The sequence below is a fragment of the Oncorhynchus masou genome, chromosome 32 (assembly GCF_036934945.1).
Source record: "Oncorhynchus masou masou isolate Uvic2021 chromosome 32, UVic_Omas_1.1, whole genome shotgun sequence".
NCBI lineage: Eukaryota > Metazoa > Chordata > Actinopteri > Salmoniformes > Salmonidae > Oncorhynchus > Oncorhynchus masou.
The window spans coordinates 83,121,676-83,149,486 of NC_088243.1; the positions used below are offsets into that span (position 1 = coordinate 83,121,676).

Genomic DNA, 27,811 nt, shown 5'->3' on the forward strand with positions numbered 1-27,811 from the left:
GAAATATGCTATGAAAGTAAGCAGGAAGTGACGACCCCATCACCCTTGTAGGTTTTTTTAACGTTTTTGAAAACTTTTTTGAATGGATCTTCAATGCTCAAATACGCAGTGCAATAGTCTTCATCCGATAGCAGTAAATTCATCCACAAACAAATATAATTTTATATACACTCCCCTCCACATTTTAAATGTGACGCTATTCTCCGGCATTTGGGTATTAGAGATCAAATGTTTTATATGAGGCAAGAGTACAGAATGTCACCTTTTATTTGGCATAATGATGAGGGAGAAAGTGACAGAGGAACAAAGTTCATACCCCCCCAAAAATGCTAACCTCTCACCTTTATCAATAACATAAATGCTAACCTCTCACCTTTATCAATAACATAAATGCTAACCTCTCACCTTTATCAGTAACATAAATGCTAACCTCTCACCTTTATCCATAACATAAATGCTAACCTCTCACCTTTATCAATAACATAAATGCTAACCTCTCACCTTTATCAATAACATAAATGCTAACCTCTCACCTTTATCCATAACATAAATGCTAACCTCTCACCTTTATCCATAACATAAATGCTAACCTCTCACCTTTATCAATAACATAAATGCTAACCTCTCACCTTTATCCATAACATAAATGCTAACCTCTCACCTTTATCCATAACATAAATGCTAACCTCTCACCTTTATCCATAACATAAATGCTAACCTCTCACCTTTATCAATAACATAAATGCTAACCTCTCACCTTTATCAATAACATAAATGCTAACCTCTCACCTTTATCAATAACATAAATGCTAACCTCTCACCTTTATCAATAACATAAATGCTAACCTCTCACCTTTATCAATAACATAAATGCTAACCTCTCACCTTTATCAATAACATAAATGCTAACCTCTCACCTTTATCAATAACATAAATGCTAACCTCTCACCTTTATCAATAACATAAATGCTAACCTCTCACCTTTATCAATAACATAAATGCTAACCTCTCACCTTTATCAATAACATAAATGCTAACCTCTCACCTTTATCAATAACATAAATGCTAACCTCTCACCTTTATCCATAACATAAATGCTAACCTCTCACCTTTATCAATAACATAAATGCTAACCTCTCACCTTTATCAATAACATAAATGCTAACCTCTCACCTTTATCAATAACATAAATGCTAACCTCTCACCTTTATCAATAACATAAATGCTAACCTCTCACCTTTATCAATAACATAAATGCTAACCTCTCACCTTTATCAATAACATAAATGCTAACCTCTCACCTTTATCAATAACATAAATGCTAACCTCTCACCTTTATCAATAACATAAATGCTAACCTCTCACCTTTATCAATTACATAAATGCTAACCTCTCACCTTTATCAATTACATAAATGCTAACCTCTCACCTTTATCAATAACAGGAGACGTGTACACGTTTCAGGTGAGACCCAGATGCAGACAATGTTGAAGTAACAACAGTTTATTAATCCAACAGGGGCAGGCAAAAGACAGGTCAAGGGCAGGCAGGGGTCAGTAATCCAGATAGGTTGGGCAAAAGCACAGGACCGCAGGCAGGCGCAGGGCAGGCAGGGGTCAGTAATGCAGATAAGTTGGGCAAAGGTACGGGACCGCAGGCAGGCTCAGGGCAGGCAGGGGTCTGTAATGCAGATAAGTTGGGCAAAGGTACGGGACCGCAGGCAAGCTCAGGGCATGCAGGGGTCAGTAATGCAGATAAGTTGGGCAAAGGTACGGGACCGCAGGCAGGCTCAGGGCAGGCAGGGGTCAGTAATGCAGATAAGTTGGGCAAAGGTACGGGACCGCAGGCAGGCTCAGGGCAGGCAGGGGTCAGTAATGCAGATAAGTTGGGCAAAGGTACGGGACCGCAGGCAAGCTCAGGGCAGGCAGGTGTCAGTAATGCAGATAAGTTGGGCAAAGGTACGGGACCGCAGGCAGGCTCAGGGCAGGCAGGGGTCAGTAATGCAGATAAGTTGGGCAAAGGTACGGGACCGCAGGCAGGCTCAGGGCATGCAGGGGTCAGTAATGCAGATAAGTTGGGCAAAGGTACGGGACCGCAGGCAAGCTCAGGGCAGGCAGGTGTCAGTAATGCAGATAAGTTGGGCAAAAGCACGGGACCGCAGGCAGGCTCAGGGCAGGCAGAGGTCAGTAATGCAGATAAGTTGGGCAAAGGTACGGGACCGCAGGCAGGCTCAGGGCAGGCAGAAAGGTCAAAACCTGGAAAAGTAGAAACCAGGCACAATCAAGCGACTGGAACAGAGGGAAACCCACAGGCAGGCCTGACAAAAGACTGGTGAACCAGATCAGGGTATGACAAGGTTATAATTTTTTTTTTTGGGGGGGGGGGGCGTATGATCTTTGCTCCTGTGTAACTTTTTCACTCATCGTTATTCACAATGAATTCATGATTATTCATAATCATGGTAGCATCCACATGAATGTTAATAGTGTTAAGAAAGATCTTCTCTTAGTTAAAATAAAAGTGACTCCAAAATGACACAGTACATTATTCACCATTCAATTCCTATTGTATAAGAGATTAATCAAATAATAAAACACAAACGATGTCTAAAACAATGCTAAAATCATTAATTGAAGGTGAAGCTAAAATCACGAGATTTCAAAAACACGAATTTTTATCTTGATCTTCAATTAACATTATTATAGTAATGTGGATGCTACCATGATTATGGATAATCAAGAATGAATTTAGCTTTCTTTTTATTTAGGCCTAAAAAAAAACCGTAATTGTGTCTGTCTTTCCAGCAGGTTAGAGCGTTGGACTAGTAAAGTTGCATTATTGAATCCCTGAGCCGACAAGGTAAAAAATCTGTCGTTCTGCCCCTGAACAAGGAAGTTAACCCACTGTTCCTAGGCCGTTATTGAAAATCAGAATTTGTTCTTTAACTGACTTGCCTAGTAGGTCTATCTATACGTGCTTTACTTCAAAGCGATATGGTATCCATTACTGTCATATTCATGAATGTAAATTTACTAATAAAAAACCACTCTTCCGTGTTTTCTATTAGGAATTTGAGCAGTACATTAAGACCATCCTACATCCTTCTAATAAGAAAGCTGTTAAAACAATCAACATGTGTGCATCGTTTAAGGTCTTTGTATAATCTGTCATTTGTTGCACCCCCTAGCATATGTTATCATTGTCTGTTTGTATACTTCTATGCATACTGATTTTTCGCCAATAATAAAAAAACAAACTGACTTGCATAGTTAAATAAAGGTAAAATAAAAAAACTCTTGCTGCATTACTACCATCTACAGATCTGGAGTGGAATCACACACTGACTGTGCAATTTGACATTATTTTCTTCAACGATAAAAATATGTTGTTTTTTTTCAGTTAAAAAAATAGAGAATATATACAGTCAAAGCAGGACTATTTGAACAGGTTGAAGTATCCAAGCTCACAGAGCATGGACCAAATTTGACAGCAAAATAAATAGATAGAGCAGGGAGGGCGAACTTGCGGGCTTTAGGACCAAGCGTCGCGACTGGACTCAGGGGTGTATTCATTACGCCAATTCTGTTTCAAAACTTTCTTAAACGGAAGCAAGTGGAATGGAACGGGGCGCGACCTACCTTGAATTTGTCCAATATAAATTCTCGGGTTTGTTGCAAAAAGAAACTGTTTGCAACCGTTTGGACTAATTATTACCCTGGACTGGAAAATACTGGGGACGCGCCTCAACAAGCAAGGGTTCACAATCCGTCAAAATCTCAGATGAAAAAACTGGGCAAGCTACGATTTATAACACGGTACAACATGAGGTAACGAAAACGATTTTACGCCTTAAATTAATGCAGTCACATGTAGTAATATTGAATATGGTGCGTGTTTGTTCAAACCGGTCTATTTATTCGTAGTTTAGTTTAATAATTCAGGACAATTGATGTCAACAACACAACCCATCCCGGCGGATAGCTAGCTAACGGTAACAGGCTAGCTGGCTACTGTTTGGCATTTCGTTATCATCATCGCCATTTAATTTGCCAGCTATTCATCCCTATATCTAGCTAGATGTCATGTGTAATATCTAGCTGCATTTACGAAATGGGAACCCTCAGATTTCATTCGTTACAATAACATTGCATCAGAACAGCAATATAACGTTAGTAGGTACAGTAGTTGGTGAGCCTCTAATCAATTCGGTGATTCTCATGAAACCAGTTTTAGTCATGGCAGTGGCAAATTGAGTTAGTTTGTTGCAGATGCATTATGGTTTTCTATCTTTCTGGGGACTAAGATGCCTAGTTTATGACACAGTGTCGAATGTAAAATTATAAATAATTTAAATTTCCCTATATTAAACAAACCAGACGGCACCATTTTCTTGTTTTCTTATTTGCGGATAACCAGGGGCACACTCCAACATAAATTATATATATATTTTTTAACATTAATATAAGTTTACATTAAAGTATAATATTTATTATATAAAAACACTCGTTACCATAACACTTTTTCAAGTTGCTGTAACCCATGATGCATCATCTAGACTAGAGGATCAGTCGTTAGAGGAGTTTATATACCTTCAGAATGAGGATGGTATTCTCAAACACCCTCTTTACAACACTTAACTTTCTCATTTCCGAAATGACTAAAATGCTAAAATTGAAGAACCATTACCTTACCAACATGGGCTTTACGGATGTGGTCAATTGTTGATCAATAATTGCAGTCTCCTATTACTTGCAGATTGAGCTAAGGGCCCCTCTTGTTATTTTACTGCTGCTCTTTAATTATTTGTTACTTTTACATTTTTTAAATTTGTAGGTATTTTTCTTAACTGCATTGTTGGCTTGTAAGTAAGCATTTCACTGACAAGTCTACGCTTGTTTTTATTCGGCGTATGTGACATATACAATTTAATTTGATTACCAAACACACATTTCTCATTACTGCATCATTTTTAGGTGAGACTTTTAATTTCTGTAATAAAATAAACTCGTTGTAATGTATAATTAATGGGTGCTGGTAGCTTTCATTATTTACTAGGACCATTGCTTACACCTATTGTATGGATTATTTGTAAAACAGTTATTTGATTAGGTAGGTGGTAGTCAAGAAATATAGGTTTGTAAACCCCATTTAATTTACTTACAATCTAGAGTTTGTTTTTTCAGCAAAGAGAAACTTCCACTTAAAGGAGGTTATTCCCTATTATGACACGGGTACCTGTTTTAGCACTTACTTATACTGTTGTTTGATATCCCAAGACAGTTTTAGGTCCATATCTCACATATTTAGATACTTTAGGCATATCATGTTATTCCATCCCATTCAATTTACAAATACATCTAAGGAACCACACACATCCATATACTAATACAGCAATATGACCTGGAAAGACATTGGAAATGTTACATTTAAGGAACTTTTTTTATGCTTAAGTACATTTTAGATTTTTGAAGATACATGTATGTAATTACAGTCCTTTATACTTAGGCTAAAATAAGGGGTATTTTAGTCAATTGCATCAGTGATTTTAGTTTTATGCAAGTCATTTGGGATTATCAACTGACACAGTTTGATGTATTGGGTTACTGAATCTCTAATAGAGCTCAGTACAGTTTTCCAAACTATAAAACCCTCATGTCTGAAACCTGCGTATCATTACCTTATTGTACCAATATTTAGGAAAATAAAATGTCTACTTTAGTTATTTTTGGCTTAATCTGATAGTGTGCCTTTTGTTCTTTATACAAATGTGTACATAAAAAAACAACAACATGTATACACAAGTAATTATGACAAAAACAAGATTCAGAAAATGTTTTGTTGCGGTAATGAGAAATTGCTAAATGAATGTTAATACATTAAAATAAATCAGTGTCATGACCTTTTTATTAGGTGAGGAATGTAATATATATATATATATCTAATGTAAAATATATATATATATATATATATATATATATATATATATATATATATATATATATATATTAGAAATGGATTTGTTTAACTTTTTTGGACTTGGACACAAACTATTGCGGTAATGATAATTTTTGTTGTTAATTGTGGTAAAATGCATAATATATGATCAATAAACATCAAAATAATTATGAAATAGATGAATACAGATCCTAATATTAGTGATCCAAGAGGAATTGTGGTGGGAAATGTTTTTTTTTGTTGTTGTTTTTTTGTCATGTTTGTTGAGAATCACCTAATTAAACACCTTTTTGACAGCAAGCTTGTGCAGTCATGGAGCAGCGCAGGCTCAGTGTCGGGTGTACCTGAGTCAGTCGTGTGCTTATCTTCCTGACTCATCGTTGTTGTCATGGAAATCTCTGGTAGTGAAGAGTACATTCTGAGTTGTTGTGAGTTAGCGAACTATCCGTTCTTGGGATCTCTCATCCACATTCCAGATATGTGGGTGGTATAATAAGAAGCAGTTTACTAAAGCTGTATTGTAAATCAAGAACCATGTCACATTAATACGTATTTCTCCCATGTGATTTTCGACCATACTGTACACGGGTTCAGCATTGCTTCCTATACATTGTTATCAACAACATGGGCGTCGTGATGTACAACAGAGTAACTTAAGCTCATCGGTAGTACATTTTACGCCTTGCCAATCTCCAGCTCAACCAATCCCTGGGTTTGTTAGAGGGGGAGTTTCTCTGGGTCATTCACCCCTATCAGGTGTCCCAAAGGACAACCACCCCGGTGATCTTACACATCTCTATACCCAGCACATCTCATACAGGAGGGGCATCACTTGCAAATAGCTCCAGATACAGTGGGTGTGAGAAGAGAGATTGTTGTTGGATCAGTATTATGGTTACCTTTTTAAGGCTGCTGCTATTTTAGTTTGTTAATTTTAGTAACTACTCTCTCTCCACTTCTCCTCCTGGTGAAAGACAGCCACTTGATGTTGTTCTGTCTCTAGCTCTTCTCTCACTCTACTTCTCCTCCAGGTGAAAGACAGCCACTTGATGTTGTTCTGTCTCTAGCTCTTCTCTCACTCTACTTCTCCTCCTGGTGAAAGACAGCCACTTGATGTTGTTCTGTCTCTAGCTCTTCTCTCACTCTACTTCTCCTCCTGGTGAAAGACAGCCACTTGATGTTGTTCTGTCTCTAGCTCTTCTCTCACTCTACTTCTCCTCCTGGTGAAAGACAGCCACTTGATGTGGTTCTGTCTCTAGCTACTCTCTCTCTCCACTTCTCCTCCCAGTGAAAGACAGCCACGTGATGTTTTCTGTCTAGGCCTAAGTTCTGTTGCTCATTGTCAGGGTCTACCAGCATGTATCCATTTGGAAGACCCACTTGCGACCAAGCTTTAACTTCCTGACTGATGTCTTGAGATGTTGCTTCAATATATCCCCTTTTTTCCTCCAAACATAACAATGGTCGTTATGGTCAAACAGTTCTATTTTTGTTTCATCAGACCAGAGGACATTTTTCCAAAAGTACGATCTTTGTCCCCATGTGCAGTTGCAAACCGTAGTCTGGCTTTTTTATGGTGGTTTTGGAGCAGTGGCTTCTTCCTTGCCGAGCGGCCTTTCAGGTTATGTCGATATTGGACTCGTTTTACTGTGGATATAGATACTTTTGTACCTGTTTCCTCCAGCATCTTCACAAGGTCCTTTGCTGCTGTTCTGGGATTGATTTGCACTTTTCGAACCAAAGTACATTCATCTCTAGAAGACAGAACGCGTCTCCTTCCTGAGCGGTATGATGGCTGTGTGGTCCCATGGTGTTTATACTTGCGTACAATTGTTTGTACAGATGAACGTGGTACCTTCAGGCATTTGGAAATTGCTCCCAAGGATGAACCAGACTTGTGGAGTTCTAAAAGTTTTGGCTTTCTTTGCTGATTTCTTTAGATTTTCCCATGAGTTTGAATGTAGGCCTTGAAATACATCCATAGGTGCACCTCCAATTGACTCAAATGATGTCAATCGGAAGCTTCTAAAGCCATGACATATTTTCTGGAATTTTCCAAGCTGTTTAAAGGCACAGTCAACATAGTGTATGTAAACCTCTGACCCACTGCAATTGTGTGAACTAATCTGTCTGTAAACAATTGTTGGGAAAATGATTTGTGTCCTGCACCAAGTAGATGTCCTAACCCACTTGCCAAAACTATAGTTTGTTAACAAGACATTTGTGGAGTGGTTGAAAAATGTGTTTTAATGACTCAAACCTAAATGTATGTAAACTTGCGACTTCAACTCTATATTCCGGACTCTGAAAATTCTACTATTTATATTTTTCTAAATTATTTTGCTACACTATCGATAGTCTGCCAAATATGTGTTCGTGACCAATAACATTTGATTTTTTTTTTTTTTTTTTTAAATCTCTCTGCTCATCCTTCAGGTTGCATTGACCCTGATAGTACTACCCCAGTAGCCTAGCACGAGGTGAAGGCTAGGTCACAGTGGTCAGTAACCCAGCTAGAAGGCTTGGCTCCAGGCTAGCCAACCTGCCAGCAGAGGGAGGGGGCCTTGCCACGGAACGGCCTGGTGAGCTGCGGAGACGAGCAGCGGCGGGGGGGTTGTGATGAGCGGGAAGAGCCTGCTGTTAAAGGTGATCCTGCTGGGGGACGGTGGCGTGGGGAAATCTTCCTTAATGAACCGCTACGTCACGGACCGCTTCGACGCCCAGTCCTTCCACACCATCGGGGTGGAGTTCCTCAACAGAGACCTGGAGGTCAGATTAGAGCCCTTTCTGAATGAATCTTTTCTTCATTCGTGGCATTATATCCCCTTGCCTTCTTCTCAAAATTTAAAATGAGGGGAGGGACCTTGGACTTTCTCCAATAAGATTGAGGAGGCGGCGAGGAGATAGAGCCAAGGTCTGTCTGAAATTGAATAATAATAATTATTATAATGTGTCTTGCATCTCAACAAACCAGAGCATCTGCACGTGAGTGCATAGATACATAAGTACATGCAATAATTACAGCAGACAACATGTGGATACAGTTCGTAATTCGGTTTGTAAATTCAAATTCCTGGGGGGGGCAGGTTGAGCAGTAATTTGTTCTGTTCTCTCTATAGGCTGGTGCAGTGGATTACGTTATGACAAAATGTGTTTTAGTAGTAAATCATTTACTTTATGTCATTGATTCTTGTCTACTGTTTTATATCTTTATGATGGCGGTGTATATTATGTACAAATCTAATTGTCTTTGGGGATAGTAAAGGTTTCTCTTCGGGACAATTAATGTTTTCATTCACTTCCTCCCTCCAGGTGGACGGGCGCCTGGTGACCCTTCAGATCTGGGACACGGCGGGTCAGGAGCGCTTCAAGTCCCTGAGGACGCCGTTCTACCGTGGCGCTGACTGCTGCCTCCTCACCTTCGCTGTAGACGACCTGCACAGCTTCCAGAACCTGGCCAGCTGGAAGAAAGAGTTCATGTTTTACTCTGACGTACGAGACCCAGAGAGGTTCCCCTTCGTTGTCCTGGGCAACAAGGTGGACAAGGAGGAGGGGAAGGAGGTGGGGGAGGATGAGGCTCGGGCCTGGTGCGAGGAGAACGGCTGTTGTCCCTACTTCGAGACCAGTGCTAAGGACGATACTAACGTGGGAGTGGCATTCGAGGCAGCGGTACGGGAGGTTCTGGCGGCGGAGGATCAGATCGACCACACGCTGTTGAGTAGCACTATCGATCTCCACGGCAACCGTAAAGTACCGCGCTCTTCTTGCTGCTGATTGGTTGAAAGGACTGGTTTCCCTCTCCGTCCAGCCTGTAGCATCCTGAGGGCTAGAGAGCTGTTCTGCTCTCCACTGATCTCCATGGTTATTTACCTGATGCAGGTACAAGCTGCTGAGACTGATCATCGGGTATCAATACAGCTGATTTTAAAGAGTGTTGGGTTGTCAGTATCGACACATCTGATTTTTAAAGTTTATCAATGAGATACAATATGTTGTTCAACTCTGTCTGCTTTCAGCAGTATAGCACAAAACTGCTCTTTACATCCAGCCAGCTTCATGTATCTGCCCTGTGTAATGTTTTCAGCATATTTTGTTATTTTACTTAACTAGGCAAGTCAGTTAAGAACAAATTCTTATTTTCAATGACAGACTAGGAACAGTGGGTTAACTGCCTGTTCAGGGGCAGAACGACAGATTTGTACCTTGTCAGCTTGGGGATTTGAACTTGCAACCTTCCGGTTACGAGTCCAAAGCTCTAACCACTAGGCTACCCCAGCCCTCTTACAGAACAGTCATTTTAATCTGATAATATTCATGAGTCCTTTCTGTTCTCCTCTCCAAGAGCACAGGCTGCTTGTGGCACAGCAACGTTCTCATTCATTTCTTTATCTGTCTGTCTGCTGAGTCTTCTAAGGTCTCATAGGTACTTAGAATCATGTTCTGGTCAATCACACTGTCAGGTCTCATGACAGTGGTTGGCTGACTGACCAGAGGAATATCATTTAATATAATACATATAGACATGGTGTGTTGACTGACTGACCAGAGGAATATCATTTAATATAATACATATAGACATGGTGTGTTGACTGACCAGTGGAATATCATTTAATATAATACATATAGACATGGTGTGTTGACTGACTGACCAGAGGAATATCATTTAATATAATACATATAGACATGGTGTGTTGACTGACCAGAGGAATATCATTTAATATAATACATATAGACATGGTGTGTTGACTGACTGACCAGAGGAATATCATTTAATATAATACATATAGACATGGTGTGTTGACTGACTGACCAGAGGAATATAATTTAATATAATACATATAGACATGGTGTGTTGACTGACCAGAGGAATATCATTTAATATAATACATATAGACATGGTGTGTTGACTGACTGACCAGAGGAATATAATTTAATATAATACATATAGACATGGTGTGTTGACTGACCAGAGGAATATCATTTAATATAATACATATAGACATGGTGTGTTGACTGACTGACCAGAGGAATATCATTTAATATAATACATATAGACATGGTGTGTTGACTGACCAGAGGAATATCATTTAATATAATACATATAGACATGGTGTGTTGACTGACCAGAGGAATATCATTTAATATAATACATATAGACATGGTGTGTTGACTGACTGACCAGAGGAATATCATTTAATATAATACATATAGACATGGTGTGTTGACTGACCAGAGGAATATCATTTAATATAATACATATAGACATGGTGTGTTGACTGACCAGAGGAATATCATTTAATATAATACATATAGACATGGTGTGTTGACTGACTGACCAGAGGAATATCATTTAATATAATACATATAGACATGGTGTGTTGACTGACCAGAGGAATATCATTTAATATAATACATATAGACATGGTGTGTTGACTGACCAGAGGAATATCATTTAATATAATACATATAGACATGGTGTGTTGACTGACTGACCAGAGGAATATAATACATATAGACATGGTGTGTTGACTGACCAGAGGAATATAATTTAATACAATACATATAGATATTTAATACACTGACATAGACCTCTACATGAAGCTGGACTTGATCCAGTCACATCTTGTTTAAGAACTGACAACATTGATTGCACACATTACTGTACCAGGACAAATGTTTACTGCACAAAAAGGAATTTGATTTTCTCCAAAGGGAAAGATGTTTCTGTTCTGTCATATCTGTTCAAAACTGGGTACATGTCTATTGGAGGTAGTTTGTATCTATACCAGGTGCGACAGTATTTCCTCGTCCTTGGGGCTTTCTAGGCCTGTCTGAATCAAGTGTTATGTCTACGTGTGAGAGTTGCAGGAGACGCCTGGTTTAATTTCATCCCTTACCTACTACGGTACGTACAGTTGAAGTTTACATACACTTAGGTTGGAGTTATTAAACCTCGTGTTTTTTCAACCACTCCACAAATTTCTTGTAAACAAAGTTTTACCTACTACGGTACATACCGTTTTTTTGTTGTTTTTGTGAGATCCCTTTCATTTTTTAGTCGGTCTCTCCTGACACCAATGATATGTTCTTAATCAATAAAGTGTATTCCTTTATAGATGTAGCAGTTATTTTGTTTGGCTTATAGCTGATCCTCTTTTTCTTTTCATTAGTTCATTTAGGTTCTGATATTTACTGTGGGGTTTCTACCATCTACAGTGGCTTGCGAAAGTATTCACCCCCTTGGCATTTTTCCTATTTTGTTGTCTTACAACCTGGAATTAAAATATATTTTTTTTTTGGGGGGGGGGGGTTATCATTTTATTTACCCAACATGCCTATCACTTTGAAGATGCAAAATATTTTTTTGTAAAAAAAACAAGAAATAAGACAACTTGAGCATGCATAACTATTAACCCCCAAAGTCAATACTTTGTAGAGTCACCTTTTGCAGCAATTACAGCTGCAAGTCTCTTGGGGTATGTCTCTATAAGCTTGGCACATCGAGCCACTGGGATTCTTTCCCATTCTTCAAGGCGGATGGGTTCCGCTGGTGTACAGCAAAGTCATACCACAGATCTCAATTGGATTGAGGTCTGGGCTTTGACTAGGCCATTCCAAGACATTTAAATGTTTCCCCTTAAACAACTCGTTGCTTTAGCAGTAGGCTTATGGTCATTGTTCTGCTGGAAGGTGAATCTCCGTCCCATTCTCAAGTCTCTGGAAGACTGAAACAGGTTTCCCTCAAGAATTTCCCTGTATTTAGCGCCATCCATCATTCATTCAATTCTGACCAGTTTCCCAGTTTCCCTGCCGATGACAAACACCCCCACAGCATGATGCTGCCACCACCATGCTTCACTGTCGGGGTGGTGAGAGGTTAGGTTTGCGCCCGACAGTGTTTTCCTTGATGGTCAAAAAGCAGAATTTTAGTCTAATCTGACCAGAGCACCTTCTTCCATATGTTTGGGGAGTCTCCCACATGACTTTTGACAAACACCAAACATGTTTGCTTATTTTTTTCTGGCCAGTCTTACGTAAAGCCCAGCTCTGTGGAGTGTACGGCTTAAAGTGGTCCTATGGACTGATACTCCAATCTCCACTGTGGAGCTTTGCAGCTCCTTCAGGGTTATCTATGGTCTCTTTGTTGCCTCTGATTAATGCCCTCCTTGCCTGTGAGTTTTGGTGGGCGGCCCTCTAAAGGCAGGTTTGTTGTGGGACCATATTCTTTCCATTTTTTAATAATGGATTTAATGGTGCTCCGTGGGATGTTCAAAGTTTGGGATATTATACTTCTCCACATCTTTGTCCCTGAGCTGTTTGGAGAGCTCATTGGTCTTCATGGTGCCACTTAGTGTTGTTGCAGACTCTTTCGGAACAGGTGTATATATATACTGAGATCACGTGGCACTTAGATTGCACACAGGTGGACTTTATTTAACTAGTTATGTGACTTCTGAAGGTGATTGGTTGATTGGTGACAGGATTATTTATTTATTTAGGGGCTTCATAGTAAAGGGGCTGAATACATATGCACACACCACTTTTCTGTTTTTTAAAGTTTTTGTCATTTGTTTAAACATTTTTTCTTTTTTTTTCACTTCACCAATTTGGACTATTTTGTGTATGTCCATTACATGAAATCCAAATAAAAATATAGTTTATATTACAGGTTGTAAAGCAATAAAATAGGAAAAACGCCAAGGGGATGAATACTTTTGCAAAGCACTGTAACTTATGTTTGGGTTGGTGTGTCACTAAGGAAGAGTGATGGTTTGTTTCTCAGCCCTACTGCCTTGCCTGTCTACTGCATGGGCCCTGCTCTAGAACACTGACAGTTCTGGAACATTCTAGGTTCTAGATAGAACCTTATTATCTAGAACATTGGTAGCAGTAGAGCATTCCAGTCAGAGAACATTCTAGACAGAATATAAGAACATTCCAGTCCTTCATCTGATATCATAGCCACCTCTCTACTCTGATTTACCCAGTTGATTAGTCTTATTTGAATGTGAAACAACCTGAACGGACAGAAAAATAATTGTACCTTTTTTAATGTACAGATATTGCATTTTCTCCCGTAGGTATTGATAAGAGGGAAACATAAGTGAGGATTATTTTAAAAGCATTATTTTTGGGTACTTAGTGTTTTTCTGTTATTTTACATCAGTGGTGACCTATGCTGGCCTGCCCTCACTGGATTTGAACGATGGAGTCAAAATCAAAGGATCAGTTTGAAACATTTGAGGACATTATTTGGTCATTATTTTAAGGAAAATAGCATTACTGATGTTATACAATACTTCTGATGCCTGAAGCCACAGTTGATACTTCAGTTGTCTGTTTCCAGTATTTGACCTAGTCGTCACCATGGTACCGTTGCTATGCCTACCACATTAATCAACCAATGCGGTGTTGCATTACTACTACAATACATTGTTATTTTATTTGCATGCATGTGAAATTCACACAATTTATCTCTTAAAGTTATGTTTGTGTGCGGTACCAATCTACAGGAAGTCATCTGCCTCTCGATTCAAATGAAATGACTGTCTGGTACAGCAGAGGGGTCCACTGTGAAAGAACCAGCCGTTCACTGAAACTTTAGCACTGTGTTATGTTCACGCTGACGTCGCGGTACACCTGTATCTATTGGAGATTGTCAATTTACTCAACCTGTGGTATTTAGAGAAACAGTACAAGTACAGTTGGAATGTTCTGTAACAAAGTATTAAACAGATGAAAAAACATGTATTTTACCCAATAGAAAGAGGGCTGGACGTCTATTGAGACATCACATTCCACTGCTATGTCAACTATATTCCCGAGAATGTATTCCATCTGTCAAACTCTTAACATACAGTTCTCATGTCCTCCTCACCATCTCGTCTTGTCTCACTCTCACTAACCAATGTTGATGACCTGTTTTTGTTTTTAATCTATATGTTGAATAAGAAATCTACACAGTAATGTGGGCTTGCCACAGTGCACAAAGACATGGCTACATGTACATTGTAAAAGGGCATTCGTTTCATTCCTGAAATAACTGTACATCAATGAAATCCTCAATACTACTGTACGAACTGACTAAAATATAATTTTTAACCTCACCTAAGTGTTTGTTAGCCTGCTTTGAGCTGAGTAAGAGGTGTATAACTGACTATCATAGAGTTGATGTAGGAATATAACTGTATCTGCTGATTTGCTTGTAACTCCAATATCAAACCTTCCTTAACCTCTTCATTGCCCTATGGAAGTTAAGACTGTCCCCTTTACAGATATGCGTCCCAAATGGCACCCTATTAATACAGGATATAGTGCACAACTCTTTATCAGAGCCCTATGGCCCCTGGTTAAAATGATAGCACTATATAGGGAATCAGCTCTATGGCCCCTGGTTAAAATGATGGCACTATATAGGGAATCAGCTCTATGGCCCCTGGTTAAAATGATGGCTCTATATAGGGAATAGGCCCTATGGCCCCTGGTTAAAATGATGGCACTATATAGGGAATCAGCTCTATGGCCCCATGGTTAAAATGATGGCACTATATAGGGAATCAGCTCTATGGCCCCTGGTTAAAATGATGGCACTATATAGGGAATCAGCTCTATGGCCCCATGGTTAAAATGGCACTATATAGGGAATCAGCTCTATGGCCCCTGGTTAAAATGATGGCACTATATAGGGAATCAGCTCTATGGCCCCTGGTTAAAATGATGGCACTATAAAGGGAATAGGCCCTATGGCCCCTGGTTAAAATGATGGCTCTATATAGGGAATAGGCCCTATGGCCCCTGGTTAAAATGGCACTATATAGGGAATAGGCCCTATGGCCCCTGGTTAAAATGATGGCACTATATAGGGAATCAGTTCTATGGCCCCTGGTTAAAATGATGGCACTATATAGGGAATAGGTTGCCATATGGCCCCTGGTTAAAATGATGGCACTATAAAGGGAATAGGCCCTATGGCCCCTGGTTAAAATGATGGCTCTATATAGGGAATAGGCCCTATGGCCCCTGGTTAAAATGATGGCACTATATAGGGAATAGGCCCTATGGCCCCTGGTTAAAATGATGGCACTATATAGGGAATCAGCTCTATGGCCCCTGGTTAAAATGATGGCACTATATAGGGAATAGGTTGCCATATGGCCCCTGGTTAAAATGATGGCACTATATAGGGAATAGGTTGCCATATGGCCCCTGGCTAAAGTGATGGCACTATATAGGGAATAGGTTGCCATATGGCCCCTGGTTAAAATGATGGCACTATATAGGGAATAGGTTGCCATATGGCCCCTGGTTAAAGTGATGGCACTATATAGGGAATAGGTTGCCATATGGCCCCTGGTTAAAATGATGGCACTATATAGGGAATAGGTTGCCATATGGCCCCTGGTTAAAATGATGGCACTGTATAGGGAATAGGTTGCCATATGGCCCCTGGTTAAAATGATGGCACTATATAGGGAATAGGTTGCCATATGGCCCCTGGTTAAAATGATGGCACTATATAGGGAATAGGTTGCCATATGGCCCCTGGTTAAAATGATGGCACTATATAGGGAATAGGTTGCCATATTGCCCCTGGTTAAAATGATGGCACTATATAGGGAATAGGTTGCCATATGGCCCCTGGTTAAAATGATGGCACTATATAGGGAATAGGTTGCCATATGGCCCCTGGTTAAAGTGATGGCACTATATAGGGAATAGGTTGCCATATGGCCCCTGGTTAAAGTGATGGCACTATATAGGGAATAGGTTGCCATATGGCCCCTGGTTAAAGTGATGGCACTATATAGGGAATAGGTTGCCATATGGCCCCTGGTTAAAGTGATGGCACTATATAGGGAATAGGTTGCCATATGGCCCCTGGTTAAAGTGATGGCACTATATAGGGAATAGGTTGCCATATGGCCCCTGGTTAAAATGATGGCACTATATAGGGAATAGGTTGCCATTTGGCCCCTGGTTAAAGTGATGGCACTATATAGGGAATAGGTTGCCATATGGCCCCTGGTTAAAGTGATGGCACTATATAGGGAATAGGTTGCCATATGGCCCCTGGTTAAAATGATGGCACTATATAGGGAATAGGTTGCCATTTGGCCCCTGGTTAAAGTGATGGCACTATATAGGGAATAGGTTGCCATATGGCCCCTGGTTAAAGTGATGGCTCTATATAGGGAATAGGTTGCCATATGGCCCCTGGTTAAAGTGATGGCACTATATAGGGAATAGGTTGCCATATGGCCCCTGGTTAAAATGATGGCACTATATAGGGAATAGGTTGCCATATGGCCCCTGGTTAAAGTGATGGCACTATATAGGGAATAGGTTGCCATATGGCCCCTGGTTAAAGTGATGGCACTATATAGGGAATAGGTTGCCATATGGCCCCTGGTTAAAATGATGGCACTATATAGGGAATAGGTTGCCATATGGCCCCTGGTTAAAGTGATGGCACTATATAGGGAATAGGTTGCCATATGGCCCCTGGTTAAAGTGATGGCACTATATAGGGAATAGGTTGCCATATGGCCCCTGGTTAAAGTGATGGCACTATATAGGGAATAGGTTGCCATATGGCCCCTGGTTAAAGTGATGGCACTATATAGGGAATAGGTTGCCATATGGCCCCTGGTTAAAGTGATGGCACTATATAGGGAATAGGTTGCCATATGGCCCCTGGTTAAAGTGATGGCACTATATAGGGAATAGGTTGGCATATGGGATGCAGAAAGACTGATGTAGGTGTGAATACTATCCAATGTACGACAACTAATAAAACCGAAAACATGCAACATACCAAATACAGGAACTGACTTATGTGGTTTTGAGGTTCTTTTGAGTACATGATTCTTTGTTACAATCAGATCAACGGGATAGTAACAGTAAACACATCTTTATTTACCTTGATTTGGCCAAAAAGCAAAACACATGAAAGGTTACCAATATCAAATTCATCCCTTCAGAGGAAGAAAATATACAAAAAAAGCAGGGCCCTAATAGGGTTGTTTTGTCCAACATATCGCCACTGTGTACAACTCAAGTCTAACTGGGAATTTAAACTGGAACGCAAGTCATGTAAACCTACAAAATGAACACACTTAACTTCATAGGACTTCAGAGCCCATGTATGGGCTAGTGTCAGATAATCTGTACATAAAGAATATATTTTAACATGGAATAATATCCTGACAATGGATCTGGCCTGGTTCTAAAATGGCTAGCTAGGTCAAAAACAGGAGAAAGTAGAAGTATACTCTGCAGGAATCTCAACAGCTCTCCAAACTAAACCACCCACTGGGATAAGACAATAATAACGTGTGTGGGTTTAAAGACTAAGGATATAAACAAAATAATTTTATTCAATATTAGAGAGGAACATTTCACGGGACAGTTTCCCCAGACTCAGATTAGTAGGTTTAGTCCTGGATTAAAAAGCATGCTCAATGGAGATTCTCCACTGAAAGTTCTTTTAAATCCAGGATTAGGTTTCAATCTGGGTACAGGAAATGGGTCACTTCAAGTTTAGGGGGTCAGCTCCAAATGATCGTTCTCAGGGTTTACCATGGAGGATTGGGGGTGGGTCAGTCAGGAGGTAGACTATCAGATATGATGTGGGGGGCATAAGGGGAGCGCATTGTCCCTCCTACGTCCTTCTGCAGTCTACCGTACAGCTCATAGCTTTTCCTCTCGTCTTTTTCCTGCCTCCTCTCTTCCTTTAGGTCCACCTGTGTGACTGCCAGCTGGAGGCAGCAGTGGATCTGTGGGGGAAGAGAAGCCACAAGAGAAACAGCCCCAGGAAGACATGGCCTACAGGAGCATCAAGCCACAAAAACAGGCTTTTCTCACAACACATTTACTGATAGAGGTGTAACAGAGTTGGTTCAGTGAGCTACGTTTGTGAGATGAGCAGCCTAGTTTCCCGTGGCAGACTTGACATAAATGTTACTAAATAAATGCCCCATCGAGGCACTGGCAGGGCACACATGGTAGTAGCCTGAAGAGTAGCATGGACATCATGGGTTCGATACCCGGTCGTAACAAAAAGAGAGAATAACTTCTTTAAAAAGGAGAGGACATCTTTTATTACCAAACCAACAGTTTTCATAAAACACAAAGAAACAGCCAGCCGTCAGTTCACAAAACCAACCTGTGCTGCTGGATAAAGCATCCATCCAATTGGATGACCTACACTCACAGTATGTTACAAGATATTTTGTTAGTTAAAGAAGCCGTCTTGTTTAAAACAAAATAAATTGGAATTAAGATTAGTACATTGATCTACAGTAAGTAGTGGGGTGTTATACAATAACTACTAATATTTTCTAGACAGCTAGAGAACAAACTGCATCGTTTGGCCTCTGTAATGGAACCTCATCTCTTGCAAACGATACCATCAATACCGCCAGAAGGGAGAGCGATACTAAAATCCCCTCAATGTGGTGCCATCCAGAGTAAAGCATCTTAAGCGAGGTTTTAATCTTCTAAATAACATAAAAAAGGTTGCTAAAAAAATAAGCAGCTGTAACAACTTTACCATCTTAACATGAAAAAAGAGAAATGAAGGACTTCTCTACATCTGTTCCAACCAGAAGTCTTGACACAAACGCACTAAAAATGCTGTCCCTTTTCTCAGAGATATCCACAAATTCAAACAAACATAAACCCTTTTCTTTCCAAGTCCCTTCACAGGGCCCATCACCTCCGACAGATGGGGTGTCGTGCAGCAGTGCGTTCGTCACAGCAGGGTTGGTATCCGGGCCATTGAGAGAAGACTTCAGCCTTTTTCCCTGTCTTTGTCATGAAGACCTTCTCCCAAAGACATTCAATATGACCCTTGCCACAGACTAAGGTCCCTATAGTAACAAAGGGGCCTTGTCACACAGACCCCCCCCCTCCGGGGCAGGTGGACCCTAGGGACCCCCTCTGATTGGTTAGTTTTCTAAGAAGTCCTAAGGGGGGCGGCCTCCATTGTTGAGGCCTTTCTGCTGCCCGTGAGAAAAGGACCTGAGGTCAGAGAAGAACTGCAAATGCACACTTGCCTGGCACCATAGCAACCAGATGTGAGGGATGGTACCCATAGTAACAGGTTAGAATCCCATAGCCTAAACTAGGCAAGTCGTCCCTAACCATGAGAGTCAGTGTGACATTTATAACTGAAGATATTTGTCAAATATACATTTTGTTATGTTACCAAAATTATTAGTTAGGTTTTACATGCGATTTATTTTTAAAAATGAGGAAAGATAAAAACATGGAGTATATGCCAAGTTCACTCACCTCAGTATATGAAGAAGATTACATCAATCTTTACAAACATTTGGTGACACACGACAAAAATACATATGGAGAATAACAAAAACACACAAAACTTTGAAGACGGCTTCAGAGCAAACTAAACGTAACATGAGAAAGACCGTGACAAAGCAGTAGAAAAAGGCAGTATACGTCTGGGTTTCCCAACAACACATCCACTAAACCACCCGTAGTGCAATGAGGACAGTACAGGGAAAGGCCGGTGGGTCTTGAAGGGGAAATGGACAGAATAGGAGTCGCTCAAGGTACCAATCATTTAAGTTGAAAGAATCAACCACTGGAGGTGGTGAAGACAAGTAGAGGGGTGTTAGGGAGTCAGTGTCCCCTCGGGGTGTCTCGGTCGGAAGGAGAGTCTAACACCGTGGGCCTATACCCTTTCTCCCCAGGGAACGCAGCAACGCAAAGTTATAGGTGGTGGACACCATGTAGGTGAGCTAGAGAGAGAGAGAGGGAATGAAAGGAGAGCATTGAACATTCCATGACCATCTCAGTGTAATGCTGAGCATCTACAGTAGGCTACATTAACAGTGTACTGATATGGCAATGTAACTATGGGATCTTGCCAGCAGGAAAAGTACCAGCCGTTATGACGCTAGTGTTTCTATGATCAGAATCAGCTGAGAAGCGAAAGAACAGAGAGCTACAGTGAGACTCATCAGCCATGGAGGCCTGCCATTCCTGAACACCTACACTGACTACGTCACATAGGACACAACTCTATTGTAAGGCTGTAGCCAATCTGCTCCCAGTTTAGAGATTAGGGCGGGGTCACTCACCAGCGCCAAGAGTGTGATGCCAGCCCCGGCAAACGTTGCGATGTACAGGTCGTAGGTCAGACGGAACTGTAAAAGAACAAAATCAGATGTGTGTCAAAGTAATCATGTGTCGACGCCCTAGACACGCCTCGACGCCCTAGACACGCCTCGACGCCCTAGACACGCCTCGACGCCCTAGACACGCCTCGACGCCCTAGACACGCCTCGACGCCCTAGACACGCCTCGACGCCCTAGACACGCCTCGACGCCCTAGACACGCCTCGACGCCCTAGACACGCTTTGTTTCCTGGTGTCTGCCAAATTTCATCATGAGAGAGACTGTATGACTGACCTCTCTGGTTTTGCAGACAGTGGACAGAGTCAGTCCACAAGCCTTGCCTGGCAACGCATCCCATGGTAGAAGCCCTGAAAGAAATGGGGGAAAAAAGACTGATTGTCTGCTGTCAATTTTCAGCTTTTGTAGTTGGAAACGTCACTCCAGATTTCCACAGAGTAGATTTTAATGGATTGAATTGAGCAGTCAGACTCTACATGAATGATTAGGTCGTATAGAGAACTACAGTGAGGGAAGGTTTACATATAGATGATTAGGTCTATAGAGAACTACAGTGAGGGAAGGTTTACAAATAGATGATTAGGTCTATAGAGAACTACAGTGAGGTCAGGTTTACATATAGATGATTAGGTCATATAGAGAACTACAGTGAGGTCAGGTTTACATATAGATGATTAGGTCATAAAGCGAACTACAGTGAGGTCAGGTTTACATATAGATGATTAGGTCATAAAGCGAACTACAGTGAGGTCAGGTTTACATATAGATGATTAGGTCTATAGAGAACTACAGTGAGGGAAGGTTTACATAGAGATGATTAGGTCATATAGAGAACTACAGTGAGGTCAGGTTTACATGTAGATGATTAGGTCGTATAGAGAACTACAGTGAGGTCAGGTTTACATGTAGATGATTAGGTCTATAGAGAACTACAGTGAGGGAAGGTTTACATAGAGATGATTAGGTCGTATAGAGAACTACAGTGAGGGAAGGTTTGATGTCCTTACCGTACTGCCTGGCGTCAATACAGAGCTGGTTGATGCTACCTGGGGTCTTCTCAGTCAGGACGGTGATGGTGTGGCAGGTAGTGTCCATGTTGTAGAAGAAGTAGACAGGCAAAGCAGAGAAGGCAAACACCAACAGCCACACCACCACCAGCAGGTACGTTATCAATATAAACTGGAGATGAAGGGAGAGAGAGATGGATGTTTATGAATCATAACAGGCCAAAAATTTATCAGTTTTGTTGAGCGCTCATCTCAGCCCTCACTCTCTTATCTCCATCCCACTAGCCTCAACCCCCACTCTACCTTCACCCCACCCTGTTACCCTCACACCCCCACCCTGTTACCCTCACACCCCCACCCTGTTACCCTCACACCCCCACCCTGTTACCCTCACACCCCCACCCTGTTACCCTCACACCCCCACCCTGTTACCCTCACCCTGTTACCCTCACCCCCTCCACCCTGTTACCCTCACCCCCTCCACCCTGTTACCCTCACACTTCCTCTCCTCCACCACTCCCCCCACTCTCTCACCGTGCTACTAAGACAGCGTCCACACAGGGTGCTCCTAAACTCTCCGAAGGTCTGCTTGGTGGCGCTGGTGGTGTAGAATCCCTCCGCCAGCAGTACGATGCAGTAGAGGAAGAAGAATGAAGCCAAGCCATAGATAACATACTGGAAGTACTGGATACTATGTAGAAAGAGAAGGAGGGGCAGGGGGAGAACAGAGAGAAGGAGGGGCAGGGGGGGGAGAACAGAGGGGCGGAGGGGCAGGGGGAGAACAGAGAGAAGGAGGGGCAGGGGGGAGAACAGAGGGGCGGAGGGGCAGGGGCAGAACAGAGAGAAGGAGGGGCAGGGGGAGAACAGAGGGGCGGAGGGGCAGGGGGAGAACAGAGAGAAGGAGGGGCAGGGGGAGAACAGAGGGGCGGAGGGGCAGGGGGAGAACAGAGAGAAGGAGGGGCAGGGGGAGAACAGAGGGGCGGAGGGGCAGGGGGGAGAACAGAGAGAAGGAGGGGCAGGGGGAGAACAGAGGGGCAGGGGGAGAACAGAGAGAAGGAGGGGCAGGGGGAGAACAGAGAGGCAGGGGGGAGAACAGAGAGGCAGGGGGGAGAACAGAGAGGCAGGGGGGAGAACAGAGAGGCAGGGGGAGAACAGAGAGGCAGGGGGGAGAACAGAGAGGCAGGGGGGAAACAGAGAGGCAGGGGGAGAACAGAGAGGCAGGGGGAGAACAGAGAGGCAGGGGGAGAACAGAGAGGCAGGGGGGAGAACAGAGAGGCAGGGGGGAGAACAGAGAGGCAGGGGGGGAGAACAGAGAGGCAGGGGGGGAGAACAGAGAGGCGGAGGGGCAGGGGGAGAAGAGGAGGGAAAAAAGTATCACAACACATCAGTACAGAGGTCAGTAGGTCTACCATTTAGTTGAAAATAATTATACAGAAGACCTAGGGGACATCTAAACCAGAGGTGGCCAATCCTGGTCCTGGGGGGGGGGTTAAAGCAATAGCCTTTGAGCCACTCACAGGTAGGCCAGGGTAATGTAGTCCTGTAGGTTACGGGCGAAGTATGTCTCGATGAGTCTCTCCGTCTCAGTGAGGGCCTGGTGACCACAGCCACAGAACAGAGCGATCCCTGAGAAACACAGCAGAGTGGCCACCAGGGAGCAATATGGTACCCCTCCCAGGCACTTCATACAGCAGTCATAACAACCTATAGGACAGGACATAACGACACAGGGGTTAATGTAGGGTTACCTGTAGAGAAGCATAGGGCAATCCTCCCAGGCACTTACTACAGCAGTCACAACAACCTATAGGACAGGACATAACGACATAGGGGTTAATGTAGGGTTACCTGTAGAGAAGCATAGGGCAATCCTCCCAGGCACTTACTACAGCAGTCACAACAACAAAGACAGGCTATAACACCACCAGGGGAGTGAACATAATGTCACTGTGACTACATGGATGGATAAACAACAGCTGTATACTGGAAGGATCTGGCTACAGTTATTACACTATCCAGCTGTGGTCGTGAAATAGCTCATCCCTGAGTTACTCTGAGGCCTTGGACTGTTCTGTTTTCTATGCACAGTAGTGTTTGGTCTGGCATTCTTCCTCAGAGTCATGTGCTGTGAATGGGCCCTTAGGACGTGAGGATCTGTCTGTTTGTCCCAACACTAACCCCAGCTCACACCATGGGGACAGCGAGAAAATATGGAGGACAGTGAAAGAGAGACGAAGAAGAGAGAGGCTGCTTGTGTGACTGCAGAGACAACGTTCTTTGTCCCGGTGCAGTGTGGGAAGACAAGGGCCACAAATGTCAAGCAAACAATAGCCAGAGCCACCTCCAGCACCCACACTGGGGTGTATAGGAGCAGAAGGAGGCTTGTGACAACCAGAGGGATATCCAATAGTCTGAGGTGGAAGTGGGAAAGATGTCAGAAGACTGGCTGGAGCTGGTACCATTATAACAGATGGAAGGAAGGGGAAGCATACAGATGCACTCGGCGACTCCAGGGTTGTGTGTGTGTGTGTGTGTGTGTGTGTGTGTGTGTGTGTGTGTGTGTGTGAGAGATCAGACCGTCTTCCAGGTTCCATAACACCACCAGTGTGGAAATGAGTTTTAAACCAATTAAAACATTTGCCAATGAAGAACACTGACTAACCGCCAGCACATGCAGTGATAACCAACACTTTACTTTTATAGTCTCAATACTTATGTTCAAGCAATTTTGTTATTTTGACAAAATAGCAGCACTTCTCAGTACACAGAGGAAGGAAAATAGCATAGTCACCCAGCAACAGGTGCAGGGGTTCTCACTCTAGTTTAAACAGTTTCACTTGTCTCTATTTACACTGTTCTGACCTCAAAAGGCCCTCAACAATCCGAATAAACATACGGACCTATTAGGAACCTCAATTAACTTCTCAGTTACATCACAGCCCTGTATGCCCGAGGAAACAAGTTGAACATTTTAAGGAACCGAAGCCCATTTTGTTCAAATTGTTGCAAAGTAGCCTATAATTAACTCACTTGCTACTTTCCTCAAACAAATACTACTTAAAACACGGTATTTCGGTAAAAAAAAATAAGAAATTGTAAGTGAAAGCAAACGCGACAAGGCACTTCTGAAAAGTAGGCTAGTATGTGCCTCTAGAAGCATTAAATTAATTACATAGTACTGGCATCACCAGTGAGTATAGGCAATCTTACCCTTCCATGCCAGCCATTGCCTAATAGTATATGTTATAATATTAAAAGAATACCAAAGAAAACGTATCGTTTGTTTGTAGTTGTTTGGCTATAAATAGCCTAAGGTACCTTAACAAACGTAGATAACTTACCCATGTTGTCTCTGGTAGGATGTGCGCTCAACAGAGGCGTTCTGTGCTGCTTTCCACCGCAGCTGCTCGGGTGATATTATGCACGACTTGTCCTCAGTCCCCAAAACATCAACCTCAACTCGCTCTCTCTTCAACAAAGAACAGACAGACCCGTTGATGGCTTACAGCCGAATCTTAAAGAAACAAGGTCGCTTTTCAATGGACTACGGTTCAAGACGGAAGATAATGAAGGAGGGCTATGAGGGGCTATACATGCCGTATTGTCAATTGTAACATGTAATATTCAACTAATAACTGATAAGGAAATGTAGCAATTTGGGAAAATGTACTTCAGTTCATTGTTGGTAAGCAGCACCATGTGTATTTGCATATCATTTGGTAGCATCTCCGAGAGTTCTTGTCAGAAAAGGTTCCATGTTATTTTTCTTCATGTTTCTCTTTCTTTCTCTTTTTCTTTCTGTCTTTTTCTTTATTTTTTATTTTATTTTTTTCTTTCTTTCTTTCTTTCTTTCTTTCTTTCTTTCTTTCTTTCTTTCTTTCTTTCTTTCTTTCTTTCTTTCTTTCTTTCTTTCTTTCTTTCTCTCTTTTTTCTCTTTCTCTCTTTTTTTCTTTCTGTCTTTTTCTTTCTTTCTTCAAATGACTGCTGCCCGCCCGCCCGCCCGCCCGCCCGCCCGTCCAGCATCACTACTCTGGATGGTTCTGACTTAGAATATGTGGACAACTATAAATACCTAGGTGTCTGGTTAGACTACAAACTCTCCTTCCAGACTCACATTAAGCATCTCCAATCCAAAATTAATTCTAGAATCGGCGTACTATTTCGCAACAAGCCTCCTTCACTCATGCTGCCAAACATACCCTCGTAAAACTGAATATCCTGCCGATCCTTGACTTCGGCGATGTCATTTACAAAATAGCCTCCAACACTCTACTCAGCAAACTGGATGTAGTCTATCACAGTGCCATCCGTTTTGTCACCAAAGCCCCATACATTACCCACCACTGTGACCTGTATGCTCTCGTTGGCTGGCCCTCACTACATATTCGTAGCCAAACCCACTGGCTTCAGGTCATCTATAAGTCTTTGCTAGGTAAAGCCCCACCTTATCTCAGCTCACTGGTCACCATAGCAACACCCACCCGTAGCACGCGCTCCAGCAGGTATATTGCACTGGTCATCCCCAAAGCCAACACTTCCTTTGGCTGCCTTTCCTTCCAGTTCTCTTGCCAACGACTGGAACGAATTGCAAAAATCTCTGAAGCTGGAGTCTTATATCACCCTCTAACTTTAAGCATCAGCTGTCAGAGCAGCTTACCGATCACTGTACCTGTACACAGCCAATCTGTAAATAGCCCACCCAACTACCTCATCCCCATATTGTTATTTATCCTCTTGCTCTTTTGCACCCCAGTATCTCTACTTGCACATCATCATCTGCACATCTATCACTCCAGTGTTAATGCTAAATTGTAATTATTTCACCTCTATGGCCTATTTATTGCCTTACCTCCATACTCTTCTACATTTGCACACACTGTACATATATTTCTCTATTGTGTTATTGACTACGTTTGTTTATGTGTAACTCTGTGTTGTTGTTTTTGTCTCACTGCTTTACTTTATCTTGGCCAGGTCGCAGTTGTAAATGAGAACCTGTTCTCAACTGGCCTACCTGGTTATATAAAGGTTAAATAAAAAATAAATAAAATGATTCCTTTCTTTCTTTCTTTCTTTCTTTCTTTCTTTCTTTCTTTCTTTCTTTCTCTCTCTCTCTCTCTCTCTCTCTCTCTCTTTCTTTCTTTTGTTTTCAAGTGTAACCTAGTCTAATAGGTCTAGTAGTAGTGATGTAGGCCTACTGTTTCATGGGATAATAAACAAAACAATAGTCTATTATTGTGTTGTGCAATGTGAATCGACAGGCATAGGCCACAGCCTACTAGCCTTGTATGAACCATCCTGATCATACATACATTTTGTTTCGGCTAAAAGGATATATGTAGCGAAACAGAATGTAAGCTTGAGTGAGTCCTCCAGATCAGAGGCAGTAGGAGTGACCAGGGAGGTTCTCTGTTTAGTGAGTCCTCCAGATCAGAGGCAGTAGGAGTGACCAGGGATGTTCTCTGTTTAGTGAGTCCTCCAGATCAGAGGCAGTAGGAGTGACCAGGGAGGTTCTCTGTTTAGTGAGTCCTCCAGATCAGAGGCAGTAGGGGTGACCAGGGAGGTTCTCTGTTTAGTGAGTCCCCCAGATCAGAGGCAGTAGGAGTGACCAGGGAGGTTCTCTGTTTAGTGAGTCCTCCAGATCAGAGGCAGTAGGGGTGACCAGGGAGGTTCTCTGTTTAGTGAG

At 42.0% G+C, this 27,811-nt stretch overlaps 2 protein-coding genes across 4 annotated transcripts; one reads left to right on the forward strand and one right to left on the reverse strand.

The window, feature by feature from the left end:
- Window positions 1-3,620: 3,620 nt before the first annotated feature.
- On the forward strand, window positions 3,621-12,068 carry LOC135526708 (ras-related protein Rab-9B-like). The gene is made up of 3 exons (XM_064955302.1): window positions 3,621-3,827; window positions 8,392-8,724; window positions 9,268-12,068. The coding sequence occupies exons 2-3, from the start codon at window positions 8,575-8,577 to the stop codon at window positions 9,727-9,729; spliced, it is 612 nt and encodes a 203-aa protein (XP_064811374.1). The 5' UTR covers window positions 3,621-3,827; window positions 8,392-8,574; the 3' UTR covers window positions 9,730-12,068.
- Window positions 12,069-17,850: 5,782 nt separating this feature from the next.
- LOC135526709 (myelin proteolipid protein-like) lies at window positions 17,851-25,898 on the reverse strand. Of its 3 annotated transcripts, XM_064955304.1 has the most exons (7): window positions 25,467-25,898; window positions 23,643-23,829; window positions 22,660-22,816; window positions 22,126-22,297; window positions 21,395-21,468; window positions 21,063-21,128; window positions 19,029-20,720 (listed from the first exon to the last, which is right to left on the reverse strand). In XM_064955304.1, exons 1-7 carry the CDS (start codon window positions 25,468-25,470, stop codon window positions 20,640-20,642), a joined length of 741 nt encoding a protein of 246 aa, XP_064811376.1. In that variant the 5' UTR covers window positions 25,471-25,898; the 3' UTR covers window positions 19,029-20,639. The 3 variants fall into 3 exon arrangements, with proteins under 3 accessions (XP_064811377.1, XP_064811376.1, XP_064811375.1); XM_064955305.1 differs by lacking the exons at window positions 19,029-20,720; window positions 25,467-25,898 and adding an exon at window positions 17,851-18,731 and having other exon boundaries at window positions 23,643-23,845; XM_064955303.1 differs by lacking the exon at window positions 25,467-25,898 and having other exon boundaries at window positions 23,643-23,845.
- Window positions 25,899-27,811: the final 1,913 nt, after the last annotated feature.